General features: G+C 34.3%; 2 protein-coding genes across 2 annotated transcripts; one reads left to right on the top strand and one right to left on the bottom strand.

Annotated features, from left to right (window-relative positions):
* Nucleotides 1–11802: 11802 nt before the first annotated feature.
* LOC127082627 (thioredoxin M-type, chloroplastic-like) lies at nucleotides 11803–13320 on the top strand. Its single transcript, NM_001426879.1, has 2 exons — nucleotides 11803–12358; nucleotides 12684–13320. The coding sequence occupies exons 1-2, from the start codon at nucleotides 12151–12153 to the stop codon at nucleotides 12995–12997; spliced, it is 522 nt and encodes a 173-aa protein (NP_001413808.1). The 5' UTR covers nucleotides 11803–12150; the 3' UTR covers nucleotides 12998–13320.
* Nucleotides 13321–13356: 36 nt separating this feature from the next.
* LOC127082626 (transcriptional corepressor SEUSS) lies at nucleotides 13357–19679 on the bottom strand. Its single transcript, XM_051022855.1, has 10 exons — nucleotides 19314–19679; nucleotides 17637–18691; nucleotides 17430–17549; nucleotides 17090–17138; nucleotides 16686–16900; nucleotides 16488–16556; nucleotides 16107–16204; nucleotides 15467–15560; nucleotides 14840–14909; nucleotides 13357–14620 (listed from the first exon to the last, which is right to left on the bottom strand). Exons 2-10 carry the CDS (start codon nucleotides 18660–18662, stop codon nucleotides 13677–13679), a joined length of 2685 nt encoding a protein of 894 aa, XP_050878812.1. The 5' UTR covers nucleotides 18663–18691; nucleotides 19314–19679; the 3' UTR covers nucleotides 13357–13676.
* Between the last annotated feature and the right edge of the window lie 2041 nt (nucleotides 19680–21720).

Here is a 21720-nt window from a genome sequence, read left to right as displayed (position 1 = left end):
CATAAACTTGAAATCTTCCAAGCAAGCATAAGCTTTGAAAAATAAACAGGAAAAAGAAAGAACTTCTTTATAATGCAAAAGTTGAAAATATATTACCTCATTGTATGAATCACGGAGGATGCACATGCATCCCATAAGAAACTCTCGAACGAAAGTTGGAATAAATGCAAAACATGCCATACAACCTTTAGACAACAACGATCTTATCATTTTTCTCTTTGACAAAGTACGATTAATAATGTATCCAAGAATATTATTGATTTGATGATCATTGGAGGTTCCCCAAGTCAAAGATAAATCATCCACTGCAATAGGACTTTCAACTTTCGCCTTTTCACAATCGTTATCTTCTTCCTTCTCACCTTCTACCGCTTTAGGCTGATCAATTCCTTTTTCGGTTTCATTGAGAATGACTTGTGAAGATATACCTATATCATGAAAAGAAACACTTATCTCGATATTTCTAGGATAAAATATTAATAGTAATCAACACACTTTTACCAATTAAAAAACACTAGAAGTTGATTCATTTTGGTCACATAACCATTCTTCCTTGCCACAAAGTCAACGAAATAGGGAGATGTAACATGTCACATGTATTGAGTATCCACAAATAGGATAACATACTTTGTTTATAGATCTAATACATTTATCCTATAAAATTAACAACAAGTTCTAGGTACCTAATCTTCATTGGATCCTTGGGGGTGATTGAAAATAAGGTTGCATTTGGGCAACCATTGAAAGGCTCCTTTAGGAACTAGAAGTTTCCTAAATTTTCATTTTTCAATGGTATGACTTTTCCTACAACAATAGAGGCAAGCCAAGTTATGATGATATGTGCCTTTGCTATTAGACTCCTTTTTAACAAATTTGTGTTTCTTATATTAATGGTTCAAAGACCTTTCATACTTAGACGAATCAATAGCATAAGCAATTTTTGGTTGTAAGGCTTTGTCTAATTTAACGTGAAGAGTATTTATCTCTTTTTGCATTTTGACAATACTCACAATCAAACCTAGAATGTTTTTCATCCTCATTCTTGTCACTTTGAATATATATCATAGATCTCTTAATATCTTCCAACTTCCTTTCGGATTCTAACACTTTAGCTTCTAAGTGTAAAAATACTTTTTCATGTGAAGCTAATTTGTTAAAATCATTTAAGGCCTCTCTATGAAGATTTTCAAAGCTATTTTTTAATTGAGAATATGATAAATCACTAGTAAGCTCAAGTTTAGAAGGACTTACTTGTTTTTTCTTCCATCCATTTGCCATAAGACAATTCGGGCCCAATTCTACACTTGAAGTGGAGCTTTCATCGCTTGAGAAATCACTTTCACTATCACAAGCTACATAACCTCTTCTAGATTTAATAGAATTCTTGTGATGCCCTCTTTCTTTGTCTTTCTTAATCATGGGACATTCCGGTTTATAGTAACCAATTTCACCACAATTATAACAAGAGCTTCTAAATTTACCTTTCCTATTCTCACCATCTTTTGAAGACTTAAACTCCTTTCTAGATTTGGCTAAGTTTCCTTCGGAGTGCTTGACTTTGTTCTTCCAAATATACCTTTGGCATCTCTTGACAAATAGCCCAACATCACCATCATCGAAGTTCTTCTCATCCCTTTCTTCACACTCACTAGGCTCATTCTTTGAGGACTTAAAACTAGAAGTCTTTAGAGTAATGGACTTCTTCACCTCTTCCTTGTCTTTACCTTTCTCCTTCTTCATCATATTTTCATACTATTTTTTATGTTTTTCTAAGCAAGTGAGTTCTTGCTCATGTTCTTCCAATTTACCAAACAAAGTAGTAAGATCAAGTGCTTTAAGATCATTCGCTTCTTTAATCGCGTTGACCCTGGGTTACCATTCCTTGTTAAGACATCTTAAAACCTTGTTAGTAGCAATAACATTGGAGATAGGATTACCTAGAGCATCCAATCTATTAATAATATGTGTGAATCTCTTTTTCATGTCGACAATGGTTTCACCATGTTTCATACGAAAGAGTTCAAACTCTTCGTTTAATGTGTTGATTATAGCTTATTTGACCTTACTAGTTCCCTCACGGGAAAATTCTAATGCATCTCACATAACTTTGGAGGTTTCATAATGAGAGACACGATAATAATCATCAGCATCTAATACGGTTATGAGAATATTTTGTGCTTTACAATCATGAGACCACAACTTCCTATCATTATCATTCCAATGATTTTTCGGTTTTGGTACTATGACGCCTTCACCATTGGTCATTGTAATTTTGTTAGGACCATTGGTGATGACGTCCCATACACATTTATCAACAGAGTTGATATGGATACACATACAAGCTTTCCAATAGCCATAATCTTCACTGGTGAAAATAGGTGTTCTATTATACGCTCTTTTAAGTTCGATAGCCATTATCTAATAAGAAAATCTAAAGATCAGAAACAATCGAAGCTCTGATACCACTTTTTAGACGATAGGCCTAGATCTAGAGGGAGATGAATAAATCCCAAGTTAAAAATTTATTTTAAAATTTGATTTAGAAAATTTTATGGCGGGGAAGCAAGTTTCAAATATTTCCCAGATCAAAAATCATCTAACCGAACCTACTACTGAATAGCTCGGATATGCGTAAAGGTGTCAATGGTATGATGATAATCCACAAGTTGATTAACAACACTTTAAACAACAAATTGAATACTCCACTATAGTAAAGGTTTATCTTCAATGATGACAACACACAAAAAACTAGTTGAAACAATTTGGTCGAACACTTTGTGTGCGATCAACAAAGGTTGGATATTAGTATATTGTTTGTAGCTCTTAGAAATCCAATCACTATCAAATGGTATGTGATTACTACAACAACACAAATTTAACAAATGATTCTAAAGTTATTATCCAAACAATGTTGTTCAAGAGATCAAAGTAATCAACAAATTTCAAACCAAAAAATAAAAGAGATAGAGTGAGAGAGAAAGAGGGTACACAAGTATTTATTTAGGCAGTTCCCCAATCGACCTTGATATGGGTACATCTACCCTCAATTTGAATTCTAATTAAGATATTAATATAATAAATCTTACTTTGCAAATATGTGTATACAACATACGAGAAATCAAATCCCACAAACCCTAAGTTTGTTCTTGACTCTAGCACCTCCAAAAACCTTAATCAATCTTAATCAAGTAACTAACCATGTTGCTTCAATTGACCTGTTGTCGCTACTTCCTTACAAGGAACCTTTTGTCCCAAGGATTTTATCTGACTGGATTAATCCTAAGCACATGATCATGTAACCAACAATGCCACTTCAATTCACCTGTTGTTGCTACTTCCTTGCACAACCTCCTTGTCTCAAGGCTTTCACCCGGCTGAATTAATCCCAAGAGCACACTTGTTGAACCCAATATTTGTCAACATGATCCACCATTTCACGCTACTTCATTTCACAACACATCTAGTCCCAAGGCTTTCACTGGATCCGATTCGAATTGCACAATCTTGTCCAAAACCTTCAAACCCTAAAGATCTTGAAGAAAACCCCCACCTCGGTTTTCTTATTTGAATCCCTCAAAGGTCTCAACCCAATATTCTCGGTACAACAACCTAATTAGACATTATTAAGCCTAATCTAGATGACACCCAATCAAAAAATTATTATGTGTAGTTTGATTGTGTGTATGCATAGATTGAATTGAAGATGATGAGATGCTTTGAAATCCTGGATTCATATAGGTTTTACTCACTCTAGGAACCTTACTAGAGAATGATGTATGTATGAAGTATTTATATGCATGGATGATTTATGGAAAAAGGGAATGCAAAGGACTTGAAAAAAATATGAACTTTTGAAAAATTACATCGGATAGGCCGACCTATAAAAGTTATGTGTCGACCTGAAGACTCGGCACATGAGACAAAAGCTATAGGATTTAATACTGCAGCATATGTGTCGACCTATAGAATGCATGTATCGACCTATAGCCAGGAATTTTTTTCCATAGGTCGACCTGTAATTGCTTGTGTCGACCTATAGTGTAATTTTTTACAAAAATGATTTTTCATGCATGTTTGATGTATGAGACATTTTCCAAGTTGTTTCCAAATACTTTTATGCTTTATAATTCTAGGGTGCACATAAAGAATCAGAGGATACCATCCAATATATATTAACACGAAAGTATCATAGTTTTGACTTCATACAAAACACATCTTACATAAGTTGCACTCACACAACCCATAAGGTTATGCTTCAAGCATGCTTGAAGCGGGAGAAAGGAAGAAAAATTGTGTGGTTGTGGAGAGAGCTCGCTTAGCCTGGCTTTATGGGGTTAAGCGAGACAACGCAGTTTAGCAATGCTGATGTGGCTGATTGCTTCATGGTAAAGCAAGGATGTGGTGCTTAGCGCGAATTTCTAGGGCTTAGCGCATATGTGATTTCTTGTCTAGTATATAAGCCATTCAGAACAGCAAAATAAAAAGCTTTTTCACTTCTGTTACACTTGGACATCAATTTTCAGAGAGAGAAACATTGCTTGAGAGGAAAAAGTGAGAACTTGACGAATCGAAGGTGGAAACGCATAGATCATATGGAAATCAAGATTGATTATGATTCATCTCCATTCTTCTCATTTGTATTAAGCTACCATGAGTAGCTAACTCCTCTCTTGTTGGCATTATACGTAAGTTGACAATAATCATATGCATTTCTTCTGATCATTACTAGTTATGAATCAATATTGATGTTATCTTTATTTACATGTTATTTTTATGGATTTGAATCGATGTTGAGAAATACTTTTTGAATCCCGACTTAAGATCATCATCTATCTAAAGTTAAACTTTAGACATATATTTGGATTTGATATTCACTCCTTGTATTGATTCTTAATCCTACTGTATTGATTAATAAGCTGAGAGATCGTTGATTAAATAATACTGTAGAACCCTCGCCATTGTTTAGATATTAACGATGTCGGTGAGCGATATGTAATAATAACAATTAATAACTAGGATTCATACAATCGACCAAGAGAATACATGTGATATAGGTTAATGAAATATAATCCCGACAAGCTTATCTATCTGTTTAATTTCCCAAACACTTACCATTATTACATTTCTTTAATTCACACAATCGAATATCCTATAAACATTTCACTTAAAACCCCATTAATTGTTTAACTTAAGTGATATTGCACCAGTCCTTGTGGATACGATACAAACAATACTTACTTTTGATTATTGAACAATGATATACCATGTAGATATCCGAACTGACGTAGTTCTCGCTCAGTTATATGTGGGTACATAAGTTGAGATTCACAAGTCATACATCCATAGTATTAGGATATCACGTCCAAGAGTCGTGTATGACGGTGTGAAATAAATATCATCTAACAGGATGCGATCAATAGCAAGTTGGGATGGCTCGGTTGTCGGATTACCCCTTAGTGGGATAATTGAGCACGCACATAGAAAATCCTTAGTGTAGTCTTATATGTAGTTCTAACCATCAATTTATATTTTTCACAACACATTGAAGCATGTTGGAACAACCGATAGTGTTTGTATCGTTGTTAGTCGCCATCCATATTTCTATAATCGAACAAGAAAAGCATATCATAATTAATCAAAGAAGCGGAAACAATGTATAAGCAAACAGAAGTAAGTAGGGATGAAAAATGGGCAGGGTTGGGGTAGGGTACTATAGTACCCGTCCCCATACCCGCAATTGGAAAAAATTCTTATACCTAACCCATACAAGCTTGGGTACCAACATTGGCACCCCTACTCATACCTTATGGGTATATAAGTGTCTGTACCTGTTACTCGCATTTCTAATAAAAATAAATATATAAAGTATAAATGATCATATTATTTTAAGTGTTTAAAAAAATTAAAAAGTTTTTAAAAAAATTTATTATTGAATTATAAAATAAATGATCACTGTAAGACCCCAATTTTGACCCTAAGATCCCTCATGCAATATCATCATATGTATTAGAATTGGGATCATACCTTGGCATCCTCCTTACCTCTCTCTCATTGGGTTTGTTTTGGGAGAGATCACCTAGCACTATGTGATTGTATCATACTTGTATATCATCATTTTACTAACCAAAATACCAAAAATATGTCTTTGTATTTGCCTAACTTTTTGTAGGTAGGGCATGATCCTCATTGATCTATCAAGTCCACACCTAGGGTTTAAGACCCTCATGGCAAAGAGCACAACTAAGGATTGATCCACAAATGGTTATAAGCATCATATATGAGTCCCAATGATTCCTACATATGATTTTGATCAAGTATTCTTCAAGAGTTTGAAAGTGGTTTGCCTTGGAAACCCTAGTTTGTCCGGGTATCTTGAGTAACTTCTTCAACAAGTCATCTCACTAATTGATCAAATTTATCAAGGTACACTTAAAAATTCATCATCTTATGCATATATGATCCACCATAAGCCAATAAAGTCAAAATAATTGAAGGTTAGCAAGTTGGTTGATGGTGGTTGGCCAGATGAATTCATCTGATCAAAACTGGGTCTCCCTAGACGCTATCTCCTACAATTTTCACCATATGAAAATTATTCCAAGAGAAAAGTTACTATAAATGGCATTCCAAACAACTTCCATGTTGATACCTAGAGCTATTTTTGCTTTTAAAATCATTTTCTATGTTGAAACATTATAGTTCATTTTGTCTAAACCCTAATTTGAAAATCAACTTCCCAAGGACATAACTGGCTCAATTTTTATGATATGAAATATTTTCAAGTTTCACAATCAAATCCAAGATTCCTACTTCAACTTTGATGTTTTGATTGAGAGCTAAATCAACTTTTATGAGCATGTGATATGAGGATACATTATAGGTCATTTTTTACCTATACCATTGGACAAGTGATTTTTCCAAACTTCAAAAATGCATAACTCTACCATTCTAAATCCAAATGAAATGAAATTGGTGACAATTTTGAAGGTCTTTGAAATATCTACAACTTTGATAAAGACACTTTTCTCATTTGAAGCTCACATAAAAAGTTAAGCAAGGTGGAATATTGAGATATATGGCTTGACACTTAGAAATTTTTTCAACATGTTGAAATTTCCAAACTTCCACCTTCAAATTCACCATGATCCAAGTTCCAAATGAAAAAGTGTTCAACATCAAACTTGTTCCCCTTGATCTAAGATTTCCAAAGAACCCAAGTTCATACATTTTGGATGAAGTTTGTTAGGTCTGCGCATGGCTTTAACTGAGTTGTATCATTGGAGAAAATCAAATGTCCAAAACTCCACATATCATTGCCTTGCCACTCAAGCCTCATTTGAACTCCAGAACAGTTGGATATGGATCAAAATGGATTGCTTCATGGGCCTGTACACGCCCATGCAAGCATGTGCATCACATTGCCAAATTTAGCAATTTTTCAAGTGTGCAATTATCAATCCCAAATGCTATAAATACAAGGCCTTTGAGCTCAATTCAAACACACCTTGCGCGCCAGCTTTGCCCCCCAATTGAAACCCTCACATTTCAAAGGAAAACCTGATAATTTTCAACTTGAAAATTGAGTTTGAATCTCACTGTTTAGAGATTCAAGAACTCCAGGATCCAAAGCTTTGTACCATTTCCAAACCTCTCCTGCAAGCTTCTCAAGTGTGATCAGATCAAGGTTGAAGCAAGCAAGATCCATTTCTGCACAGTATTGAAGGTAAATTTCAGAAAACTTCTTCTCTTCGATTCTCACTCAATTCTCATCAATTCTCTTGAATCTTTGGTTGTCTGAAGTCCTACCAATGTAGGCAAGAAGATTGAGTTGCTTTGAGGTCAAATCGAAGCAACTCAGTTGACACACCTCAAAATTCAACTCCTCATATCTTTTTATATATTTTGAGTTAGTTGAAATTGAGGTCAGATTCGTGCTCTACGCCATTTTTCTTTCAGATCATGTCCTCTTTTTTTATTCTGGTGATGGTTGAGGGTGGACCAGTCCGGTGAGGTCCACCGGAGAAGAAGACCGGAGCTCTGGCTCCGGCGGTGCGTTGGCACGTCTCCCAGCCACAGGATCCATTCAAAATGTTTTAATCCTGAGCATACATACTGATTACCACACGTGTGATTAGTTGACTCAAGTGCATGGTGGATTGCACGCGCTCAACCACTTGATCCGCCACCTCAATTAATGAGGGAGACCAAGTGGCTCACGTTTTTTTGATTTTTGTTTTAATTCATATTAATTTTAATATTGATCCAAAAAATATGAGAGTTTCACCAAAAAAATTTAAATAAATTCCTCTTTCATATTCTGAATTAAAATTATTTTTTGGGTCATTATTAATATTTTTCATGATTTAATTGATTTTGTGATTATTTTTAATTGTTTAAAAATACTTTTAAGTCTTTAAAAATTCTGAATTTTTTTCTCCAAGGTCCTTTGACCTTGTTTGACCTATAATAAATCTCATGGTCATTTCTTTGGTATTTTGATGAGGTTTTTAGGAATTTGGCAAACCATATTTAATTTAAATGCCTTATTTTAGTATTTTTAAATTGAATAAATGTCAAATAATTGTGTTGACCTCTTATGATGGTTTGTGTAAGTTTGACTTGTGTTGTTGGGCCTTGGTCAAGGTTGATTTGACTTTGCTAGGTTAATATCATTAGATTTAGGGGATTGATGGAATGTACATTCCATCTCCCAAAATGAATGAATGATATTAATTTGGTAAAAGTCCTCCTTTGACCAATTTGAGTTTTGATCCATTCCCCTCCCTCTTCATCTAATTCCCCTTCTTTATGCATCCATTTCATTTGGCCTATGATATCTCAAAGTCCTAAAGCTAGTTGATTGAAAAATCAACATGAGTATGGATGAGATTATGCCACCTCTTTTGCATATTCTTTTTATGTGTGGTATGTTTCATGAGCATAGTCCATTATACTATGTCTCTAACATGCATTAACACCAAAATTCTATTGCCCGACCTCAAATAGTTGTGACTTCTACATAAGTCCAATTACGATTGCTTAACATAGTGCTAAATTTTTTACACAAAAAGGCATAGCATTCTAGTTAGTGAGATTGTAAGTCTCCTCTCTTTTATGGTATTGTGTGGAAACTTGACCCTTTTTTCCTTCCTTTGGAAGATGTCTTGGCTCAAGGATCCATGCTTGTGATAAGTGGGTTGAGTGTTCTCCAAAGAATGACTTTAAGAAAAGCAAAAGCAAAATAATACTAACTTCTAATTAATTAACAATTAACATTTAATTTTAAATCCTTTATTTTAATGCACTTTAATTTTTATGTTCTATTCATTTGCCATTATTCATACCATTCTAATTGTTTATGTTAGTGCAATTTTCACTGTGTCCATTTGGACCATATTGTGTGATATATCTTGTTTGTGCATATTTTCTTGTTTGTGTGGTCTTTGACCATTAATGTACATAATAAGAACAAAAACCCTAAAAAACTTTTGTGTGGACTGTTGACTTGATCTTGGACAATTTGGATTTAGAATCTAAGTAACCTCCTTATGCTAAAGGACTTGGCCAATTCCAACATGTGTGTAACCAAGTGCTTGTAATTTGAAGCTTCATATGGTACATCTTTGAAGATCCCTTTGAGTTCATCTGCAACATGATCATTGTGAAGTTGTCATTTTGAACCTGTGACTTGAGGAATTCATCTGCTACATGGATTAATTTGAAGAAGATCATGGAGTGTCTAAGTTTGGATGTGGCTATCTTTATTTGATGCCTTGCTCTTCAAGATTGATAATTATGCATTGTGTGTTGCTTGATTCAAAATGTCCAAGGGAATTTGGGTTTCTATAAGACATTCTTGTCTATTGGGTTGCTACCCATTGGTCAGATCTTTTCAACTCTTAACTTTTAATTTTGTGCATAGGATTAGTCTCTTCATCTCTTCCCCACTTCTTTAATTTCAAAATCTCTCTCTCCTTTTTTAAAAATTCTTCTTTGCTTGAACTAGTTTTGTTCTAAACTTTGACCACTTTGCAAACTAGAAACTTTGGCTTTATGCCATTGCATTTTTAAACTTATTTTCTTAATCAAACTTGTAAATAGACTTAACCATACTTGACTTAAACTTTCAAAAAGCCAAAAAGAACTAACTCATTCAAACCATTTTTAGGCCTTGGTGCCTCTCAAACTAAATTTTTGTTAAAAGCTATGCATCCACTTTGAAATTTGTATCACGAACTACGATGTTTTGATCCCTCATTTTTATGTTGGTACGTAGGCACAAGTCCGAAGGTCTTGTCAAACACAAAAATATAATTAATGAATTCTCTTCTCATCCCCTCACTCTATTTGTTTGTAAACATCACTTTGTACAAAATACATATGCACACAAAAAAGGGCTCCCTAGGAGTACCTAGGACACTTTGGGTGCTAACACCTTCCCTCTATGTAACCAACCCCCTTACCTGTAATCTCTGACATTTTATTAGTTTTGATTTGAAAACTTCTTACTTTTGGGTTTTGTTCATACTTTTTCCCTTTTCCCTTGGAAACAATAAAAGCGCGGTGGCGACTCTTGTTATTTGATGTCTTGCTTATCCATAGCTCGATGATCATGAATTTACCGCTACAATCACTTATATTAAATATGTAGTAGTTTAAAATTGTTGTATTTTTAAAAATTGATAGACGTTTATTTTTTAAAATATATAAATATATATTGCGCGGGTATGGGGCGTGGTGGGTACTAAGGTGCACATCTCTGCTTATTTAAGTGGGTAATTACCCGAGCTCGTGCCTGTTCCCATTTTTATGGATTTTTACCCTACTAATTGTGGATACCCATTGGGGATGAGTCAAACTATCATCCTTAGAAGTAAGAAACATAAACACAAATATAAATAGAGAAATTCAGATTTTGTTATTCATATTAAGGGTTTGGATTTGGAAATTTGGATTACACGCAGAGAGTAAAAACCAGACGAAACGTCAACCTTAATCCTCAATTGTCCCAATTTTATACCAAATTTAAGTAGGAATTACATTTTTATTGGATATAATCTAATGTAGCTTAACTATAATCTATTAAGCTATTAAGGAGTTACGTGTATAAAAAATCATAAAAAGTTAAGATATGAGAAACTTATCAAATATGAGAGACGAATGTGCTTAATTTGAAGGCGTAGAAGTTGATGAAGTATTTGATTTGAATGAACATAAGTAGATATTGAAAGCAAGATTGAAAAAAATGTTTGATTCAAATGAGCGAGAGTTTTGCTCTGCTCTTGAGAGAAGTTAAGAAGTTGGTTTCAAAAGTAATGGAATGTGGAGGGAAAGATTGTATGTGCACACTCGAATAAATGTGTCATAATATTAACATTCGAAGTTGAATCTGGATTTCAATCTTTGAACTTATTTTTTACTTGTATTTGCCGTGTTTCTAAGATTGAGTTTGTTGTGATTAAAAATGAATTTAAATTTCAATCTCCGGACTTATTTTTTACTTCTATTTCACATGTTTCTGAGATAGAGTTTGTGTTTAGGGTACATTCTGATTTTATTTTTAGATTTTAAGAATATTTTTAAAATTCCGTTATGGTGAATGAGTAATATATGAGGTGCAATAAACAATGTTCAATAAAATCAAGAAATCCTCACCAATTTACTATGTAAAATTAACAAGAACAACATGATCAAACCTTTCAAACCTAGATCCAATAGTTAATGAATTTTAACTAAATAATTAAATTCAAATAGTCAATAAACTTTTCATTAAGCTCGCATAAAGAGTTTCTAAATTTGATCTCTATTTTTAAATCTAATTTGTAAAGTTTTATTTACACCTCCCTACTAAAATGTGAAACAAAACCCCCCAGAAAAAGAAAAGAATTTTATATAATGTGTACAAGTACTTTTTAGTGGGACAAAAGTAGAGAGAGGTTTGAAAACCTAAATAACATCCACATGAATCCAAGCCATCTCATAACCTCACAATCTCAAATAATATCCACTTACAAACACACTTCACAATTTCATCATACCCAACAAATTAAAAACCACCACAACACTAGAAGCTTATCCACAACAAGTGCTGAAAACCCTCCCTTCATTTTCCCCAAACTATTCAGTAGAGTTACATACACAGAAAATAACATGGCCCTTGAGAGTTGTTTAAGAGTATCCACACCAAGACCTCATTGTCTTCCTCCATTGTTTTCATCTTCAAGGGAAAAGCTTGTTTTCTCACCTCAAAAAGTAGGATTCAAGAAAGCTTTGCTGAACTCAACAGTTTCACTTCCGTCTGGTGTTGCTTATAGAAAATCACGTTTTGTTTGCAATGCTCGTGAAGCTGTAAATGAAGGTACACTTTTCTCACCTTGTTTTCTGGTTTTTACTTTCCATTATCAATAGTTTAGTATCAAAAAACTTCTTCAGAATATTGTGGCTAGATAGACATAAACCTAGTATTTGCATTATTTGTACTGCTATAATCTCTGGATTTGGAGGCTGTCTTAAGTTTTTAGAGGTAAACGTGGAAAAAAATAGGGGCCGTTATACAAATATTTTATGATATCCTATTTATCTATCGATTAACTGTGACAAATTTTGAGTCATGTCCTCAAAGAATGTCCTGTGTGTGGTGTATGTGTAATGAAGTAACTCATGTACTTGCTCAAACTTGGCAGTTCAAGTAGTGAATGACTCAAGCTGGGATGAACTTGTGATTGGAAGTGAAACACCTGTGCTTGTAGATTTTTGGGCACCATGGTGTGGTCCATGCAGAATGATAGCGCCTATAATTGATGAATTAGCCAAAGAGTATGCTGGAAAAATTAAGTGCTACAAGCTCAACACAGATGAATCTCCAAACACTGCAACAAAGTATGGAATCAGAAGCATACCAACTGTTCTGTTTTTCAAGAATGGAGAGAAAAAAGACAGTGTAATTGGTGCAGTTCCTAAGGCTACTCTGTCTGAAAAAGTGGAAAAGTATATTTGATGCATGAACTGAGAAAAAAAGTGATACTCTTATGACATGCATTATAATATCAGAAATGAATGGAATGGGATGGAAGAAATGACAATAGTGACATTGCTGATTTTCATTTTATCCCATTCTTTTTTCCATGTCTTACAAGGCAAAAGGTAGTTTGTATCTTTATCATCACTATATGTAAGGGTTATGTTTCAATCTATGGATTCAACACATTGAATAATCCTTGTATATTTCTTTTGTTTTTCATCATTTTGTAAAGTTTACATTGGATAAACAAACTTCTTTCAATGTTTGAATGGTGTTTACTTTCAAATTGATGATTGCTTGGGATGATATCTAATTACTCTCAAGAACACAACAGGTTAATTTTGTAGGACAAAACTTGTTACCTTTCTCGATTTCTCGATTATGTGTGTTTATCAATGGCGAGTCTGTAAAAAACCCATGACAGTACAGAAATTAAAGTACAAAGTTACACTTGAATTCACAAGAAAAAATCAGCCCCATAAGCCACACAACCAGCCATCAAACTTTCATTTCTAAATTCTTATATATAAAATCCTATATTGGCCCCTATCACTATTCAATTGCATTCTGCTGAAATCTTCTGCGGAATGCAATTCTATGACTGCTCATAATGTTGAACAAGAAGATGTTAAAAACCACACCATGGAGAAGATTTTCAATCAAATTGAAGATTATTAAAACCATTCGCTGCTTCTAGACCACTTAGCAATTGGTTTGACAGATCCTGTTGATGATGATTCATAGCTTGATCCCGTGCAACGGATGCCATTCCTCCCCTTCCATTCATGATTGAATTATTAACCATAGCAGCTCTCATTCCATTAGGCATAGTGGATTGACTGAACCCCATTGTTCCATAACTACCGGCACCTGGATTATTGTTCACTGCGCCGTTACCATTATTGAGCCCTGTATTCGCACTCATTGGCAGAATATTGCTTACATTCTTCAAGTCATTTCCTAGAGAACCAGAACCTGGCATTCCTCCAGTACCATTCATCTGCGAGGACATCATCATCTCCTGTATGATTTTCTGGACTGAACTTTGAGCATCACTTGGGTCAGCATCACCAGAAAGAGATGATTGATATTGATGTTGTTGGAGTGGAATATTAGCTGTTGGATTTGTTGTATTCATTTGATTGGGAGGCGTTAAAGTAGAACGAGGTGTTTGTGGGGGGTTATTAGATGAGGATGGTGTCGCCGGTGACTGAAAAGGGGATGAGTTTGGCTGGGTCTGTGGAACAGTACTGGAGGAACCTGGAGATGGAATCTGAACAGAACAACCTCCATACGGACTGCTTGCATTGTTCATTGTATTTTGTCTAGAATTCACAGAGTTTTGGTGGAGAAGTCCAACAATAGTGCTTGTGGTTGTTGATGCAGACGCTGAGTTGACAGAACTGTTTACACTAACCATACCGTTGCTGGATGCAATTTGCATGGCAGCAGCTTGCACTGGATTTTGATCTCCATTTGAGTTATGCACCATCATTTGCTGTTGCTGCTGCTGTAGTTTTAATTGATCTTCATGCTGCTGCGCTTGATTACGAACTCCGCATGAATTAACTGTTCTCCGAGGGAACTTGGCCAAGCTCTCTGAAAGAAGGTAAAAAATAAAGCAAAAGAATTAAATCACAATCCCTATCAGAACGATCAAACAGCTGGCAATAATTATTAATATAACAATAAAACACACGCATCCACACACACAGGTCGGATCAAACACAGTTGAATACTTAAAATAAAACATTGTTTAATTGTCATGTTGATATCTATATTAGCATTAGAAATCAGCCACTTAAACTATTAACTTACCCATGGGTCCGGTCACCGTTTCTCTACTGTAATCTATCAAGTCTTTCAGGCTATTTACCACTTCTGATATCTGCATCATAAACAGTAAACAACAAAGTTTGTTATGTTTCCACAGTAGAGTTCATTGGAAGAAAAAAAATCTCTAGGTTAGCTCCTAAGAGAAAAACTATTGCTGCAGCATGAGGCAAAAAAGCAATAAAAAGAAAAGACGGATTCGTCTTTCTCTTTTTGTACAAATGGCAAGAATTCCTGATGTGTGTATTCCATTCATGACAGTCACTCGCCACAAAAATACAAAAAGGCAAGTCCTCTCTTGAGAGAAGACCCTGTTAAGAGATTGATTCAGGAAAATGTAGTATGCAGAGAATTAAGAGAGACTGTTATATTTTGCAGTCATATTGAGCCATATAAACCCAAGCAAGGATTCCCTATTCAAAACAAGCAAGGACGAGTGGGGTGATTTGTTCGCAAATATCCAAAATAAGCATTTCAAATAAAGGTTTTTGATGGCGCCATAAAAGATACGGCAGTTCCACACAAACCAAATAAAGATGCATATTTTCTCGTTAATGTGTATACTTAAGATCAAAACAATAATATAAGCAATGTCATAAGAATGAAACATACCTGTAGGCAGCGCACATATGTCTTTGTATATCCTAAATCATTAACTAATGGAACTTCTAGGGCTTTAGCCAATTGACGAGCTGACGCAACAAACCTGGAAAAGAAGGTTATAGCGTTATTAAAAGAAAAAGAGAAACTGTTGGAATTTCCGCCTTAATTGCGGTCCACCCCTAGTTGCCTTAATTGCGGCATTTGGCTTGCCTTCATTGCAGCCCCCAACACCTTTATTGTGGTGGGTTTGAAGGGGTGGATTTAGTCTCACATTGCCAAGAGATATCTTGTGTTTATAGGTGGGGGCAATACAACAAAACGCAACCCTAATTAAGTTAGACTAAATAGAGATCAAGAGAGAGGACTCTTGCAAGCTAAACTGTAGCATCAATGAGAAATCAAATAAATACCAGCAAACAGGTCTATTGTATACACGATGGTGAACCACCAAAAAGAAGAGGTGAGCATTGTGAAACATTTGCATTAAATCCTTAATCAAAAGGAAATAAGACATGGCTCATTCCATGGTCCCGGAACAAGGAAGTTACATCATAATTAACAATTATAACTACTTATCGGGAACATATTCTAGTTATAAAGAAAACTGGCATCAGCAAGAATTTTGACATGTTTAGCTAAAGGGACTTACATATTGCAATTATTTTGTAACTCTGGAGCAGAAATACTGGGTGTTGCATTTTGAGTTAAAGCCTGGTATTTCTGGGCAACCGCTCCAATCTGACTAATCTGTGGATAATAAAAATGAAGTAATAATAAGAATGAATAATCAGAGTGTAATATATTAGCCAAACTCTGCTCCATTAACATCTACAATTTAACACCGGCATTACAAAAAGGTATTTCTCGTAAAATAATAACATAATAACTATCAACAAAATCAAGGATTATTAAATCCATGGCAAGTATCTTATAAAATAACAATCTCAAAACTTACAATATACTTTAAATAAACAGTTAATGTATTCTTTATAGTAACAGGCATTTATGATGCAAAAACTTAATCAGCAACCTGGGGTATTAACAGTCTTCTTGGGATGAGCTCTTCATGGCGCCGAGCACAAAATTCCCAAGAGCATATCTGCAAAAGAAATGATAAATAAAAGAATGTCGATTAAACTTTTTTTTTCATATAGAGGATGCCAACAATGATAATAACATGTAATCATTTTTCAACATAATTTGAATGTATTTATTTTCTGTACGCTACCTTCAATTCTGGAGAGAAAACTATTCGAAGTTGACCATCACGAACAACACGGAGTTGCTCAAAAACACTTTCTTGTATTGCTTTTGCATAGTCTAGAACAATCTGGCCAGAGGAATTATGATATTCACGGGGCATGTCAACATAAAGTAGCTCTTCCAGAGTGCCACTTTCATACTTTATCTTGAAAAGCCTGGGAAGAACCTCAACAGTTGCTTCTGAAAACCCAGAAAAAACATAAGCAGTTAGAAGGAGGATAGTGCAACAGAATGACATTTGCAACGAATCCAGAACAGATATATTTAATAGAAAAAGTGAAGAGGCCAACATTCATATGGTGAAGAATATTATAGAAAGAGGCTGAATAATGAAATGCAGAAAAAGAACCTCAAGAAAATAAAACTTACCAAACCCACGGCCAGGTTTGCGATTACATATTTCGCAGTGCCATACATCCTGAAAATATTTAAAGAATCCATATTTAGCTAAAACTAGTGCTTAGCATCAATGAGACTACTATAGTTGGCTTCTTGAATACCAAAGAATATCCATGGCAACATTTAAGACAATACGGTATTAGTTACTTGGTCCTGAGACATAACAACTTGGCAATCACAACAATAAAATCAAGATACTAACACTAGAGCATAGTACAGTTAAGCACGCCATTCAATAATTAAGTTACGAACTTAGACATGATTATCCAGGTATTAGAACTGGATTGTAAGGCTTTCTTTGGTAACGGACCTGAGGGAAAACTCCAGTTGTTTGTCTGCTACTTCCATACATAGAGACACACCACTTCTTCTTGGCATTAGGAGCAAAATACTCAGCAACAAACTTCCTCCAAAACTCGATGTTGTTATCCTATATAAAACTCAAGTGCAAAAGTTATTATTAATAGAGTATATGATAGACACTCAGAACAAAGCCAATATATAGATAAATTATTACCTCTGGTCTATGTTGTTGCTGATACATGTAGTGTGTCAGCCGCCTTGCACACATCCCTGGTTCATATGCCGGTTTCACAGGAGACCTCGCAGGCATATTCTGCTGTTGAAATTGTTGTGGTGATTGAGACCGTTGTTGAGGCATTGACTTTAAAAGTTGTTGCTGCTGGTGTTGAAACTGTAAAAGCCTGTGATGGTTCAAAAGATTGATCTGAGCAGCAGCAGCCTGAGAAGATTGTCTCGACATGTGGAGGAACTGTTGTTGCTGTTGTTGTTGCTGCAAAAATAGCGGTTGATCACAATGCTGGGGCTCCATTTTAACTGGTGCCAAAGTTCTCATTGTTTGAATTTGTTGTTGTTCCAATTTCACTGGAGGAAGATTCCTCATTGACTGCAGCTGTTGCTGTCCAAGTTGGTCATTGTTTACCTGGGGCTCTAACTTCACTGGTCCCATTCCACCTATTCCTCCTCGCATTGATTGATAATGCTGTTGCTGCTGTGTATTCAGAGAAGAGAACTGTTGCATTGACTGCTGGCTGTGTTGGAAATTTTGAGGATCAAGATGTTGAGAATGCTGATGATCTGACAACAGTTGGTTGTTAGAAGGGTTGGAAAATTGTTGACCCTGAACTTGACCAGAGGAACCGGCATTCCCCATATTCGCTTGTCCGTATGAGGATGGAGAACCAGTGAAGCTCGTTCCATTGCCAACACTGGAAAGTTGGCCTGCTTCGCCTCCATTTTCAATCCCTCCACGTTGGCTACTTCCTTGACCCGTGAGCCCGTGATTTGGAACTCCATTTGAGAAAGATTGATTCAGCATAGAAGTCATATTGGACATATTTCCTAGAATATTCATGTTGCCAAACTGAGTACGAGGAGACACAAGCGAAGGGAAAGACGTCTGCAAAGACATGGGAGCCCCTTGAGCCCCCAACATTCCTGAATTTGTTCTCATTAGTGAAGGTGAGAGAGACTGAGGACCACCACCAATGGGGGTTGATGGGCCTGGACCCGGAGGTACCATGTTTCAAAATTTGGTCTTCGAGCAATCACCTAAGCAGAACAACTACCTTATATAAAACATGATTTCAACAAGAACAAACTAACATAACACAGCAAGTCATCAGAAAATGGGCATAAAAAAACTCAATCCAGACAGTGTTTCAACCAAAAATCCAAGGCCAAAAAACCTTAAATTCTTCACTATGATTCAACAGAAACATTGGGTATTGAATTTTACCAAACACAAACCATAGAACAAAGAAAACCAAGAAACAATGTTTGATTCATAACATTACAATTACACTACTTCCGTAAACGAGCAACCTTCAAACATCATTGGCATGAATCTCTGTACAACAAATGACTTTTTAGATCCAACCCATCAACCAGCACACAACATAAACACTATCCCAATAAACAGATAACCAAAAGCATCAAAATTTGCATCAAGAATGATATCAATAACAATTCACTACACACTAATTACCAATTAAAAAAACTACAAAAGAAAAAAAAACAATCATCTTCAATCAAATTAAGGCTATCTATCAGTAAAAAACCACAATTTCTGTCAAAACAAGTCCAACCTCAATTGAAAGAAAACAAAATAATTCCAAGAAGTAAAAACGACAACACATAATCAAAGTATAAATTGAGAATTAGTATAACTCACAGAGAGATAAAAATTGAGAAATTGAAGAGCGAGAGAATATGAGAAGTGATCAATGAATTGAGAGGGAGCAAAAAGTTTCGAACTTTCAACTTGGGTATTGAATTGGCATCCATTACTTGTCTAGGGTTTTATGAGTGTAGTAGTAGAAGGAGAATTAGGAGTTATCAGCATCTTCAATCTCAGTGAAACGCCTTGTTCTGTTATGTTGTAGCTGCTGCTGCTAAGTGGTTACTGTGTGATTTTAGAGAGAGAAAGTAGAGCGAGAAAAAGTCATTGCGGACGTCAAGATTGTATTCGATCTGATTGAATTCTCTTCATTCTTTCTTTTTGCCTATATTCATTCTCTCTCTTGCCTTTGAATATATATGAAGTCAAATCTTTTTTTTTTCTTCTCAAAATCAAAACAATTAGTGGAAAAATCCACATAGATTGAATATTTAAGCGGAGAATTGCTCATTTGAGCTAGGTTTTGATTGGGTATATTAAATGTGTCTCCATCGCCCGCATCAAATGTTTCGATATCGTTCTTTTGAATTCGCGTTTTGTTTCAGTATATCAAATATCTCGACATTGTTTATTTGAATTCGTGGTTTGTCTCGAGATGTCAAATGAATCTATATCGCTCATATTAAATATATCTACATCAGTCGTTTGAACTCGCATTTGTTTTGATGTATCAGATGTTTTTACATCGCTGCTGACTTGAACTTGAGTTGGGTCTCTGTAAAAATATCGCTACACTGTTCATTTAAATTCGCGTTTTATATCATCGCTGCTGATTTGAACTTGAGTTGGGTCTCTGTAAATATCGATACAATGTTCATTTAAACTCATATTTTGTATCATCACTGCTGACTTGAACTTGAGTTGGGTTTCTGTAAAAATATCCTTACAGTGTTCATTTAAACTCGCGTTTTGTATCATCGCTGCTGACTTGAACTTGAGTTGGGTCTCTGTAAAAATATCGCTACATTGTTCATTTAAACTCGCACTATGTATCATCGCTGCTGACTTGAACTTGAGTTGGATCTCTGTAAAAATATCGTCACACTGTTCATTTAAACTCGCGTTTTGTATCATCGCTGCTAATTTGAACTTGAGTTGGGTCTCTGTAAAAATATCGTTACACTGTTCATTTAAACTCGCGTTTTGTATCAGGATATCAAATCTAACTACATCACTCGTATTAAATGTCTCTACATCACTTGTGTGAACTCACATTTGCCTCGATGTATCATATGTCTTTATATCGTTGGCTTGAACTCGCGTTGTGTCTCTATAAAAAATATCGCTCCACTACTCGTTTAAACTTGTGTTTTGCCTCAGTATATCAAATGTCTTTGCATCGCTCATTTAAATTCACATTTACCTCGATATATAAATATCTTTACCAACACTCGATTGAACTCGAATTTTATACCTGTATATTAAATATTTCTACATTGCTCATTTGAATTTACGTTTTATCTTGATATATTAAATATTTATACACCGTTCAGTTGAACTCGCGTTTTATTTCAATATATCTCTACAAATTTTAATCATTTTAATTTAATTATAGAAAAAATCGCATTCTACCGTGTGTATTTGGAAACATAGTAAATTTGTTTAAATTATATTAAGTGAAAAAGTAACCTTTTTTAAAAAGTTATAAAATGTAATTTTTTTTAATTATGATTTGATATAAATTTTATCAAATTCGCAGTGAAAAAAGACTATGAATTAGTGGGAAAAGAAGATAAATTAAAGATGAAAATGGTTATTTATGGATAAGATATTAGTCTTTTCCTACTCGTTTCTTTGATAAATATAATACAATACACATACAATTCTATACTCATTGCGGACATATACTCATTGCGGACATCCATTAGATAGATGTTGATGAATTTTAAAATATTTGCAGATATTCATTGATATTATTATTTAGATAAAATAATTATAATTAACAAATTTATTTATACTCTTTTTAAAGATATTACAAATAATAATAATAATAATAATAATAATAATAATTTCATATTTAATAAAATAATAATAATAAAATTAGTTTTAAATTTAACAAAATAATATTTAAATTGTAACTAAAAAGAAAAATTTATAATTAAAAAAATAATATTTAAATAATTTTAATAAATATTAACCGATATAATATCTGGTGTCATAAAATTTATTTATGTATTCCTATATTAATTGTAATCAAACTTATTAAATTTTATTCGTGGATATTCGATAAATAATTCAATTCTCGTATTTTTTATCATCTCTATTATAAACACTATATTTTTAATATTTTCTCAAATATTTATATTTTAATAAATAAATTATATAAATTCTATATTTTAAAAATAAATTTTATATAAAATATTTTCTTCGTCCGAAAATAAGTGTCATATTTGATACTTTT

The sequence above is a fragment of the Lathyrus oleraceus genome, chromosome 5 (genome assembly GCF_024323335.1).
Source record: "Lathyrus oleraceus cultivar Zhongwan6 chromosome 5, CAAS_Psat_ZW6_1.0, whole genome shotgun sequence".
Lineage (NCBI taxonomy): Eukaryota > Viridiplantae > Streptophyta > Magnoliopsida > Fabales > Fabaceae > Lathyrus > Lathyrus oleraceus.
The sequence above is the reverse complement of the archived record's forward strand: the minus strand, read 5'-3'. Positions and strand labels throughout refer to the sequence as shown.

Excerpts from the sequence above, each read along its gene's own strand:
- LOC127082627 (NM_001426879.1), top strand. The coding sequence starts at position 12,151 with ATGGCCCTTGAGAGTTGTTTAAGAGTATCCACACCAAGACCTCATTGT. Across the intron at positions 12,359-12,683 it reads TCGTGAAGCTGTAAATGAAG|TTCAAGTAGTGAATGACTCA; the intron begins GTACACTTTTCT and ends CAAACTTGGCAG.
- LOC127082626 (XM_051022855.1), bottom strand. The coding sequence starts at position 18,662 with ATGGTACCTCCGGGTCCAGGCCCATCAACCCCCATTGGTGGTGGTCCT. Across the intron at positions 17,139-17,429 it reads CAACTGGAGTTTTCCCTCAG|GATGTATGGCACTGCGAAAT; the intron begins GTCCGTTACCAA and ends AAATATTTTCAG. Across the intron at positions 14,621-14,839 it reads AACGGTGACCGGACCCATGG|AGAGCTTGGCCAAGTTCCCT; the intron begins GTAAGTTAATAG and ends ACCTTCTTTCAG.